The 12806-nt window shown below is 47.3% G+C and overlaps 1 protein-coding gene across 1 annotated transcript in view; it reads right to left on the minus strand.

Moving 5' to 3' along the window:
* Positions 1 to 241: 241 nt before the first annotated feature.
* VSTM4 (V-set and transmembrane domain containing 4) overlaps positions 242 to 12806 on the minus strand; it is an 85426-nt gene continuing 72861 nt past the window's right edge. The window contains exon 8 of the mRNA XM_087824233.1: positions 242 to 367. Within this exon, the coding sequence (XP_087680359.1) occupies positions 242 to 367 (126 nt within the window). The remainder of the gene's footprint in view (positions 368 to 12806) is intronic.

The following is a 12806-nucleotide window of genomic DNA, read 5'->3' on the forward strand; positions in this document are numbered from 1 at the left end:
AACCTCCTTGGATGCTCTCAGAAATGGGGTCCTCACCCCTCAGGGCTCGGAAGCCGAAAAAACTGGTCGCAGAGGATTTGTCCAAGGGCCACGGCCCCCCTCTGGAGGAGAGGAGCCTCGTACCTCTCTCAAGGCACCGGGAACGCCCCAAGGGAGGGGTCCCCACCACACGGAAGGCACAAGTGAAATAGGAAAGCGAGGGCGCTGTGGCCAAGGCTTCAGGCAGTGAGCGGCCGGGCAGCTACAGCTCGTTCTCCTGGAACAGGATCTGCGCGTAGACGGTGCTGCTCGGGGCGCCGGCGGCCGCCCGGCGGGGCCTGCTCAGCTCCAGCTCGGCGTAGGTCAGGTTCTCCTCGGCGATCTGTGGCTGCGAGACAGACACGGGCGCCCCGTCACGCGCTCGTCGCGTTTGGGGGGCGCAGGGGGAGAGAGGAAGGAAAACTTACAAGGACATAAAACCTCAGAAACACAGCGACATACATCTCACCGCCCTGGGCGGCACACCAGGCCTGCGGGAGGCGCTATGGTTTCTTTTCAAGTCAACATAGAGCACTAGCAAAAAATGACTGAAGATTAGGCCAAAGTAAACTTTAATTCTAAAAAGTGAAAGTAATGTCACTGACAGTCTCTGACCAAAGGAAAAAATATAGAGACAGAAACAAAAATCTTAGAAATTAATAACAAAACTAGAATGCTACCACCTAGAGATTTTCTTAAATGGCCTACCTGTCTAAAACTAAAATTTCAGAGTATCTTGAAAACAATGACAAAGAAACTATTACTTGCCAGAACCTAAAACACACAGTACTCAGAGAAAAATCGGACTTAAATATTTATATTAAACAATGTGAATTAAATGGCTGAAGCAGCCAACTGAAAAAGCTAGAAAAAGAACAAACTAACTGAAAGTAAAGCAGAAAGAACCAATAAAATTAAAACCAGACTATGTGAATCAGAAAACAAAACAAAACAAAAAACCCAATAGAATTAATAAAAATATCCAAAAGCTTGTGCTGGAAAGCACCAATAATATAAATACACTAAAAAATATATTGAGATAAAAAGGGAAAAACACATAAATGAACAAAAAAGGAAATAAGAAAGGGACTACAATGTAAATAAAGAAAAAAATTAAAATAAAAAAAAAACTACTTTGCTCAACTTATTGCAAGAAATTTGAAATACAGGATAAAATGGGTAATGTTCCAGAAGAATATGAATTACAAACATTAATTCAAAAAAAAAAATGAATGTTCTAATTACCATCAAGAAAAGAAAAGAAAGTGAAAGAAGGAACATGGAAAAAAGAAGGGAAAGGGGAAAGAAAGAAATATTGTCAAAAACTCTCTCAAAAACACCAGTGCCAGGCAGTTTTATACAAGTTTCTAAAAAAAAAATTTCTTTAAGGAACAGATAATTCCAATGTAATTAAAACGATCTTATGCATTAAAAAAAGAAAAAAATTCACATATTTTAGAACAATCTAATTTATTAATATAAATTTTAAATCAGATTTACTCAGAGAATGAAGTATATTAAAAGTTAGATAATCATGTTAATTTTATTTAGAGAATGCAAAGATGCTTCAATATTAGAAAAATCTATTAATTCACAATAGTAGATAAAAAAGCCATTTTGTTATCTTTATAGATACTGGAAAGGTATCTAATAAAATTTAAAAACATTTTTGTTGAAAACGATTTTTGAATAAAGTAGTCATAGGTGTATATATTTTCTTACCATGTTTAAGTAACATGATTGAAATAAATATTTAGCGATCCAGCTCCAGTGATATTAAAAATACAAAGCTGCAATCATTCAAATACCGTAGCACCGCCTGGGCGGTGCGCTCCATTGCTTAGGTGTCGCCCCAGCCGCCAGGAGGCCGCCAGTTAGATTCCCAGTCGGGCACACGGCCCGGTTTCGGGCTCAGAGCCTCGCAGGGGGCACACAGGGAGCAGCTGATCGGTGTGCTCGCACCCGGAGGTTTCTGTCCCTCCCTCTCCCTTCTGCTCTCTCTAAAAATCAATGAAAATAACTTTTAAAAAATGCTGTAGTACTGGCAAGTGAATAGATATAATATCAACGGAACTGATGAAAAAGTCCAGAAATTAACTCAAATGTTATTTGTCAATACATGGTGGGGGATACTTGGCTAGCCATTTAAAATAAATTATATCCCTATATCTGTCTTGATACCAGAGAAGTTCCAGATGAATTAAACATTTCAATGTGGAAAATAAACTCATAAAAGTGCTAGAAGAATGTGTGAGAAAATTTTAAAAATAATCTCATCATATGATGTGTATTTTAAAGTATGATATAAAGTCCAGAAGTAATAGAGAAACTATATGGACATTTTCATAGGGCAAAGCACTCTAAATAAAGTCAAAGGGCAATTGGAAAGAGGGGGAAAACATCTGTAACTCCTATCAAAGGGCTTTACAATTCAACAACCCATCAGAAAATTAAGAGAAGTAACAGGCAGGGCCCAAAGGTTCATAGGCGAGGAGACAACCAACGGGCAGGTGCGGCGTGAGAGCGCCTGCCAGAGGACAGAGCTGGGATTTAAGGTCAGCTGACACTTCCCTTGTCTTTGGGGACCGTAAACTGGTGGCTGCCAGAGGGCGGGTGGGGCGGAGAAGGTGAAGGGAAACGAGCCGCACAAACTCACAGTTAGACCGTCAGCCAGTGACCGGCGGGCTGTGCGGCGCAGGGGACAGTCAGTAAAGCCGCAGTGGCTCTGCAGGGTGACAGGCGGGTGCTCGACGCATCGGGGCGATCGCATTGTAAGAAACACGAATGTGGAGCCACTATGGTGCACCCCTGAAACTAATGTGCATGTCATCTATACGTGAATAAAACGTTTAAAAAGACTGCCGCAAGAAAGAGAAACACGCCCCTTGCACACTGTCGGTGGACCTGGCCGCTGGGCCAGCAAAACCTGGCAACAGGTAAACGAGCGTCAGCAGAGGACCGGTGCGTCCCCACGGCCAGCACGCCGGTCTCTACGGGAACAGGGGGCCCGTGCGCCCCGCGTGTTCTACCGCCGCTGGTGCAAAGTGTGCAAGCGACAGGTGTGCCGGCATCTCCAGGCTCCCCAAGCCCTCGGAGCCTGCCTGGAGAACAGAGAACCTGGGGCCCCTTTTCCCGGGGGGGGCCGGACGACCCAGGAGACCTCCCCCTTTACTGTATACGTCTCTTTATACTTTTTGAATCTTGTGGAAGGAACACGTATTTAAACAGCACAGTAATTAATTCTAGTTCATAAGATGAAGGAACTGGCTAATCTGTGGTCATAGAGGATGGTCATGAAAGATGAAGGAACTGGCCTTCTCACAAGCAGCCCCGCTTCCGAGCCTTGCCTTTTGGCTTTGGTTGTGCTGCTGCTCTGTTTCCATTTTTGCCCTTTTGTGCTTTTACCTCGGTTATCTCACCAAAATTCAGGACGAATGAACCATTTGCTTTCATTTTAAGTTTCTCAAAAGAATTCCAAAAGCAGGAAGCCCCTTTTCTCTTGAATGCAACACGTGCTAGGTTCAGGGGGCAGGAGACAGAACATGCCACGACCTCCTCCAGCCAGCGAGTGCTGCAGCTGGCTGGTGCCACCTCCGCAGGCTGCCTCGCCATTTGCACATTGCGGAGCTAAGGACACTTAGAGGGACAGGCTCCTGTTTGTCTTCTGACACCCAAACTCTACATTGCTTCTTAGTCGCCCATACCTTACAAGCCAACAAAAACCCTGTGTGCATCCTGCCTTCGGTTTAATTGCATTTTGCACTCTGGTTCCATTTAGAAATGCCACGTGTACTCAAATAAGTACTCAAAGCCCAACTCATGTAAATTTTAGAGGCAGGATTTATGAAATCATATTGTCCAGGTGTTTTATTACATTACCTTGAAACTGCATTGTTTTCTAGTGTAGATTATCTGTTTATTCTTAAGTTACTCCATTACGTTTGGGTATGAAAAATAACACTAGCTTCCTCAATACAGGTCACAGGCTGGCTTGGCTGGTGTGCTGCATTCATACATTTTTATGATGTTCCGATAGTAAACATAATTTAATAAAGCCAAAGCACACTAAATAAATAATTGCATCTAGAAAAGCAATAAAAACAAATAAAATTAGTACTTTCATAAGTGGAAAGGTACTTCAATTACTGCTACAAGCACCACCACCCCCACCCCATAGAGTGTGTAGAATCATTTCCCTTATGCATATTTCTGGGATATAATAATTTGATTGAAGATATGAGGCAGCACACAGGAGGCTCCGAATTGTGAAGTGTATACAGTTTCCAACAGAAGATGCATAACATCAGCCCTTGGCACCCTTAAAGAACCTCTTGTTTTTCTGGCATGCACGCTTGGCTGTCACAATCAGCCATGTGTTAATTACAGTTCCCAGCGTGTTTAGCTGGGAATGAATTCCTAAGAGCTGGTGAACGGGACAAGCGCGGACTCCTCACCAGTTGGCACCACGCTACCTTCCTTTGCACCCAAGTTTTCGTGGAAGGTTTGGGTGCATTGAGAATTAGCTTAGAGAAAAGTACCAGCACATCAGCGAGAGTGGGTAAGACTAGAACTGGTAATAAATCCAGGAGCCAGGAGCAGATGTAAAGGTTACAGCAACTGCAGCGGAGCGCGGGCAGTGTGGGAGACGGGCTGCAGAACCCCGCCTGTGGGTCAGGCGATGGCCCAGTCTCGGCAGTTAAGCCAGGCCTGGTTTGCTAAGGAATCACTCCCCGTGCCTATGGCAAGGGGGCTCTGAGGACGGATCAACAAGCTCTTCTGTTGGTTCCCTGCCATCTGATAGCCCTCAATAGGACTCCCTTCAAGCCCCCACCCTGCTCTTGGGGTGCAGGAAGCACAGAAGTGCATGCGGCATCGGCACTCGAGACCACAAACTTAAATGCTCTTAAACTGGCCATTTACAAAACTTTAGGTTCTGCCAAAAGGCAAGGAAAGTGTCAGAAGTAGGCTTTCCTGGCCTCAGGCCTGAGCTGGTCTCCTGTCCCTGATGCTACTACATTTACTGGAAGGCAGGAGGGGAAGGATCAGACAGCAGAAGTGGACCAACGGCTGGAAGTCCTGGTAGAAAAAGCCCTTTAGAAAAAGCCCAGCGCTCTCTGGGCCTGCGAGGGCCCACTGCGCCAGGGCTGTTTGGTTCCACTCTTTCCTTTTGCCAGCCCGCAGGCTCCTGGGCAGCTTCTCTCTCTGTCCCTCCAGTAAAGGCCTGGCATTTGTGTTCACTGCCTGGTGTCCTGTATGTTCTGAACCCCACTGTTTTATGTACCTCTATTCTCAGTGTTCATACATTTCCAGGTAGGCTGGACAAAGGAAAGTCCTTCTAGCTCTCAGTTCAATGGACATGTTCATGGAGAGGAGGTGAGGAGGGAGGCCGAGGCCATGGTCCTGGCTGACTTCAGAACGTAGGTACAAGAGGCACTTGGACCACAGTTCAGATGTCAGCTGTGTGACCTGGGGCCAGGTCTATCACTGGCCCTCAGGGATCCATCTTGTTGAGGATTTAACTGAGATGATGTATATAACGCCTGCCCTACAGGAGATGCCCAAAGCGTGTGCGCCAAATAAACAAGCGTTTCGGTGTCATCCCCTTCTCACTAGAGAGTTAAAATGTCACCCATTTGTCTATGTTCTGAATTATTTATGGATTACTGAGAACTATGTGAACCAAAGAGCCCTGGATATCTTTTGACATATAGGAAATTCTAGAAAATTAGTTGTCGTGGACTGAATTGTGTTCCTGCAAAATCCTTATGAGGAAACCCTAACCCCAGCACCTCAGAGCATGACTGCATCTGGAGATAGGGGTTTTAAATAGGTAGCCAAGGCAGAGTGAGGTCCTCTGAGTGGGCCCGAATCGAATATGACTGACACCTGGATCAGAAAAGGGCGTCAGGACACAGATCCACACAGAAGGAAGACCATGTGAGGACCAGGGAGGAGACGGCCATCTACAAACCAAGGAGAGGAATCAGGAGAAAACACCCCTGCCAGCTGCTGGGTCAGCCTCGCCTCCGGCCTCCGGCCTCCAGCCTTGCCTCCAGCCTCCAGCCTCCAGCCTCCAGGACCAGGAGAGGCTAATTGCCATGTTCCAGCCACCGGTCTGTGGTGCTTGGAGTGGCAGCCGGAGCAGCCTGACAGAGAGGAGGGAGCACAAGGGAACAGCCTTTCTTCAGGGGAGAGAAAATGAGCCACCTGGACAGGTGGGTGTGTACAAGAGTCAACACATTTTACGTGGACACCGGAGGAAGGGGACCTGGACTCCGTGAGGAGCAAGGGCTGGCCCAGGTAGTGTCCCCAGCACACAGGCCTCTCCCCCCAGCTGCCCTGCCCGGCACGGCTTGGCTTGACTCCCTGCCCCCAGCCCAAAGATGCACATCTACTCACGCCTCCTGCTGTGTCTTCCGGGGACACAGAGGATTCTTCACAATTGTTAAATTTAATTTTCTTAAACAGCATGCAGTACAAGTGAATTTTTAGGTGGGCAGTGTATGCATTTTACACGCATACAGACTACTGGCCACCTCCATGACAGGACCCACAACAGTCCCATCACACCCCTCACACCACTCCCATGGTCACGTCTTCCCTCCAACTCTGCCCCTGGAACCTGATCTGTTTTCTGTCACTATGGTTTTGTCTCTTAGAGAATGTCATATGTGAAAGGAATCCTACAGTGTGTAGGATTTTGAGACCATTCTTTTTCTCTCAGCATAATCCCCTCATTCATCCCAGTTGTTTATATTAATGGTTTGTTCCTTTTGACTGTTGAGGAGTATCCTGCGGTGTACCACGTGCCACAGTTTGCCCATCTATTCACGGGCTGAGACATTTGGGTGGTTTCAAGTTTTTGGCAGCTATGAATAGAGTTGCTATAAATATTCACGTGTAGGTTTTTGCAAGACATTTTCACTGCTCAGAGTAAACACTCAGGGGTGGTTTTGCTGCCTGATATGAAAAGCACATGTTTAACTTTATAAGAAACTGCCAAACTATTTGTCCAGAGTAATGCACCATCCTTTCCTCCCACCAGCAAGGTCTGAGAGTTTTAACTGCTCTATGTACTTGTCTGCACTTGGTATTGTCAGTATTTTTTATTTTGGCTCTTCTAGTAGGTGCTAGTGGTCTAGTAATTACCTTTCCACTTTCCTTAAGGACCTTACTGATCCTAGGCTTGAATTCAAGTGCTCACCGAGCCACATCAAATCCGCACATAGCACAACATTCCCTCAAAGAACTGGGAAATGATGGTCCCAAGGCGCCGTTTCTAATGCAGTGACGGAGCCTATGGCCTCGACACACGTTCCAGGGTTTGGAATGCATGTCTCCCACCTCCCATGCACCTGCTCTGCCCGCGGGGAGGCAACGGCAGGCGGCAGCCTCTCATTTAAACCCTCTCCCTGGTTTTAGAGTGTGGAAAGTATGTCTACAAGAAAAAATTACTTCATGGGGCTAAAACTAGAAAGATTCAGAAGTTGTGCACCTCCGAGGAACATCCCACTCTTCAAGCTCCTGAGTGGTAGTTTCTGAGAATTTCATTTTGTAAGTGTGTTTCCAGGACTCAAGCCAGAAGTTAATGTTCCTAGCAGGAGAGAGAGAGAGATTTAGCATTTGGTGCAGACTCTAGCAAAATCAGGCTTTTTCATAGGGATCACCGTTGATACACAAGTTGAATTAAGCTGCAGGATAAAAGAAAAATGCAATTGCAGCCACTGCAAGTTCTCCAATGTCAGGAGCTCCACGGGGTAATACCATTAGCCCAGCAGCAGATCGATACCTAAGCCATGGATGCTTATGCTAACGTCACCTTGGACTTCAAACTGTGACTGCAGTTCTGCCAGAGCTGCACTGTCAGGAATCTGTTTACCCAGGAGAGAACCACCCGTTACCATTACCGAGGGCAGACTTCCTCTTCCCCGTAAAGATAAGTGCTCATTTTTTATTCAATAGAGCAGCACCTGGTAAAACAAACTCCCCTCCCGATGTGAAGTCTGGCCACTGGGGGAGGGGGGGGGCGTGCGTGCTCAGTGAGGCTCCATTGGATGAGGGGCCCTCGATGGGTGCAAACCCAGGAGGGAAAGCTATGCTGGGTCCCAGGCGGCCCGCCCTGGGTATGAACTTGACTTAGTTTTGAGTTCCACAGGCCTGCTGACCGGCATACTTATTTACGCTTAAACATATTATGAAGAGAGGTCGAGATCCCTGAGGTGCAAGTTAAATGAAAATAAAGAATCAAAATGAACAAAAGAGACATCTTTCCCAGACAGGGGTTAACTAGTGACACAAAGAACACGGTCCAAAAGTGACTGGGAGGCGGCAGAGGGTGCGCTGAGGACCGGTACCTGTGAAATCAGAACGCAGCAAACGCTGACTAATCTTCACCGTCTCCTTCAGCCCCAGCACCAGCCCTGGGAGGTGGGTCCAGCGGCCATGCCCACTTCACGGAGGAGCAAACAGGCTTGGCCTGTGTGGCTCAGTGGGTTGGAGCATTGTCCTGTGCACCGAAAGGGTTCAGGTTGATTCCCGGTCAGGGCACGTGAGGGAGGCAACCAATTGGTGTCTCTCACATCCATGTTTCTCTCTCTCTCTCCCTTTCTCCCGCTCTAAAATCAATAAAAATAAAATTAAAATGAAATAAAAATAAAAGGTCACGCCACTGTTGCAGGTTGGAGCCTGGACTCAGCCATGCAGTCCTGCCTGGGCCCATACTCTGCTCACCGCAGGTGCCCGGCCCTCACGCGTGACGGAGGCTCTGTCGTAAAGCCTGGACTCAGGTGAGCCAGCCAGGCAGACGCAATCCCTGAGTCCCAAGGGGCATAGGGTGACCTTCCAAAGACAACAGGAAAGCTTTATTGGCACAAGTCCTAAATCGTGGGAAAGTGGGTTTTCAGAACAGGCCTGCACTGCTCAGTGGGCAGTGTGAGCTTCAGCTAAAAGGGCTGTGGGGAGAAGGGGAGGAGGGAGCTGACCCATCCTCATCACAGGCCAGGGAGCCTGGCGCGGTGTTTAGGGACAGAGGACCTCTCTGAGGGTAGACAGTGAGGTGGTACTGATCGGAATAGATAGTGAGAAGCAGGAGAGAAGCTCATTGAAGCGCCTACAGGTGACCCCCAACTCATCTGCACAGTCTCATCCCTCAGATTCTTAGCCTCCAAGGAAGGGACAGGCGTGCCCCTGACCAGCACGGATCATAAGGGTGCAGGCTCTGCTTTGGCCAGGCTGTGTGCGAGGTGTCAGCGGCCCTGATTAGAGGTGCCCGCTGGACAGGCGGAGGTACGGAGCTAAACAAGTGTTGACAGAGTCAGAGAAGTTTTCTGAGGTAACCACGGGAGCCACATGCCAGGCCTGTGCTTGTCATCTCCTTGGAGTGGAGATCGTTGCTCCACATGGACCTCCGGCTCCACCAGCATAACTGATGCCAGAATCCTCACTCAGAGCTGAGGCGGGGATTGGGTGCATCCCCATATCCAGCACGCAGCTATGACTACGGACTAGGCATGTCTTGACAACTTGAGCCAGGATCTAGAGACTAGGACCCTTGGTCACTGCACCTGGGGATACAAGAAATGTGACCTTCTACTGTTGCTTCAGATATCTGTAAACCTTGGGATTATATCTGCCCAGGCTCCTACCCCACATGCAGCTTTCACATGGTCACCCATTGACTGAGGGTCAGTAAATAACCCGGTGTTCTCTGGGACTTTGGTAGATTACAAAGGATCTAATAGATTAGAAAGGATCTGGAATTCAGGAGAGGTCTTGGCTGGAGATGGAGATTTTCAAAGTCCTATCCAGGCTTGTTGGCACCTGAGGCTGGGTGAAGTCACTCGGAAATCTTGAGCAGAGCAAATTCACATCACACTCTTGAATCTGGAGAAGTCAAAGGATGCTCAGCAAAGGGCAGTTCAAGAAAGAATTTGACAGGACAGATAGTCACATACCCCTGGCTAAGTGTTCAGAGGACAGATGGAGGTGTCCAAACTAGTCAAAGCCACGCACAGAAAGGCCCAACCGAGGCTTTGCAATTCATTAGACAGATGAATGTCCCTAGATTTAAGCAATGCATGTTTGGGAAGTTAAAATGTTATTATAGATAATGCTCTCGGGAAGGTCCAGATACATGAAACCTTCAGAGTGGCACAGTGATCGCTTCGTGATCGAACAGTCACATTCTCTCTTCCCCATGGACCGTTGGTGAATGTTTTCCCAGCTGCCTTCCAGAAGTGCTTTTACGGGCAGTGTTACTGAGGGAACGTCTATGCTTAGGAGAAGAGCGTTTGCTTATCCACTTCTGTGCAGGAGTCGGCTCTGAGACTAATTTGAACCCTCTCAGTCTTCCAATCGACTGCAAGCTGTGACGCTCTCCGAGGGCCACCGGACTGTGCAAGGGTCTGCCTTGTGGTACCAAAGAGCATGACGCTCAGGCACAGAGAGGCTTCCCTTTACAAGCTGTGTGACCCTGGGCAAGCCTCTCTGTGCTTCCATTTCCACAGCTGTGAAGTTAGACTTATAATAGTATCTATTTTACAAGGCTATTGTGAGGATTAAATGCATTAATACATGTAATTAGAAAACTACCTAGTAAGTAAAGAGTAAATGTTATATAAGTATTAAGTTATTATTATCACTGTAATAATTACCACAAAGTAAACCCAAGTGTTGTTTTAACAGTTGGTCCCTTTAAAGTATTTAGAGGCAGAGAGAAGAAGATACTAAGAGATCATCTGGAAAATACGATGTGTCAGATTCTGATGGGTGCCATTGGGCCTCGGGCCAGTGCCAAAAAGATCCAGTGATTTTTTTTTTTTTTTTTAATAGTGGAAAAGGTAATCCTTCTGAAAAGACAGGTCACACTGTGCCACTAACTGCTCTGAGCAAATCCTCCAGGTTCTTACCACACTCAGAATGAACTCGGGTCCCGATCAGGACCCTGACCGCTGCGCTCTCGCACGGCACTCCTCCAACCGCACTCCCCACACACGTCCGCTCGCTGATCACGGCTGCGGCCGCACTGTCTCCCACTCCTTGTCCGGAGCCCACCTCGGGGTGCTTGCTGGGCTGTGCTCTCTGCTAGAACGCTCTTCCCCCACATAGCAGTGTGGCTTGCTCCCTCACTTATCAGGCCTTTGCTCCAAGGAAGCCCCCTCCCCATAAACACCGTCCCTCTGCGGCTCCCTTACTCCGCTCTATCGCCCTGCAGGGCGTGTATCCCCTCATCCTGTCCGCTGGTTACCTCCTACCTTCTCCCACCGGAACGTCATTGGAGCAGCTAATATTTACTTAGGGCACCAACTCTACCCAGATTTTCTTGTCACCTTGCTTTACACATGTGGAAATGAATGCAAAGAAAGAACAAGCTTGCGGTCAACAGGTAGTAAGTAGCAACACTGGTGCTACAGATGGACTCTGGCCACACCGGCAGTGACTATGTCACACTCACTGCTGGTGCTGGTAATTGCTGAGCAACTGGCTGTCCAAGAAAAAGGCTCTAATTTGCAGCATTTGCTGATTCCAAGTGTAAACCCTCCCACAATGGCTGATTTCAAGACGCCAGAGAGATGTGCTCTCTCTGCTGGATAGGAGTAGGCTGGAGCACACCACTCACATAACCTGGCTCCTAGGAAGATACCTGCTCAGGTGCCACCTGGCACATAGGAAATAGAGCACATTTTAAATAAGCAATTGAATGAGTTTAAGGCAAGATGAAAAAGAAAATCAGTCTTGTGGATATCCTCAGGAATAGAGGGAAGGAATCATGAGCAGAAAAACCGTGAACTCTTTTCTCTTTCAGCCTGTCTCGGGGCTCCATGAGACACTCTACCGGGAAGTAGCATACCTGGGTTCCACTGCTGGGAATCATAAAATCTGCATGTGGCTTTCAACTTAATAAGTTAAAATGTGGACGTATGACATAGGTAGGTGGATAGAAAGAGGACAGACAGAAGAAATGATGCTAACACTTTGTAGTCATTAAAAGGGTAGAGGGATCTCTATATACTGATGTAGAAATATGGGCCTGATACGTTGTTAATGAAGAAACAATGTGTGAGCATGTTCTTTAGGATCATTCTCTTTTTTAGGGAACTCTGCACATAGAAATGTATTTGTCGTAAATCTGTGGCCATGACCTACACCGATTGTGGGCTGACTGTACGTACACTTTGGGAATATAAAATAGATATGGATACAATTTTGTATACACATAGAAAAATACTTAGAAGAATACAAGCCAAACTCCTAAGAGAGGCTACCTCAGAGAAGGAAGAGTCTGCGGAAGGAATTTCACTTTCTGTTCTAACAAATGCAAATTCTGAATGATCAGCCCCACTCCTGCATCCAACCTGGAATCACAGCTTTCACCATGTAAAATCTGTCCAGTGAGGACAGGAAAGAAAACACCAGAGGCCCAGAGGGCTAGGACTTTACTGAGCATTTTTGATGAGACGCAGCAGAGCCCAGAGCCCAGTGGGGAAGAACAGGGACCAAAAGCCAAGTGTCTGGCCAGAACCAGCTCTGCCACTCCCTGGTGTGCTAGCTTGTGCTAGTACTTAGCTCCCTGTGCCTCCCCTGCTTCATCTATGGGATGGAGATAATAGCAATGCTTAGGATAGGGTTGTCCCAATGTAAGCACTGGGATAGTGCCTGCATAGGAAAGTGGCATCACCACCTTCATCACCATCATCGCCATCATCACCACCACTGCAATCACCATCCATCATCATAGTCATCTTCATCACCATCATCACCATCATCACAACCACCTTCATCACCATCAT

The sequence above is a fragment of the Miniopterus natalensis genome, chromosome 14 (assembly GCF_054644295.1).
Source record: "Miniopterus natalensis isolate mMinNat1 chromosome 14, mMinNat1.hap1, whole genome shotgun sequence".
Lineage (NCBI taxonomy): Eukaryota > Metazoa > Chordata > Mammalia > Chiroptera > Miniopteridae > Miniopterus > Miniopterus natalensis.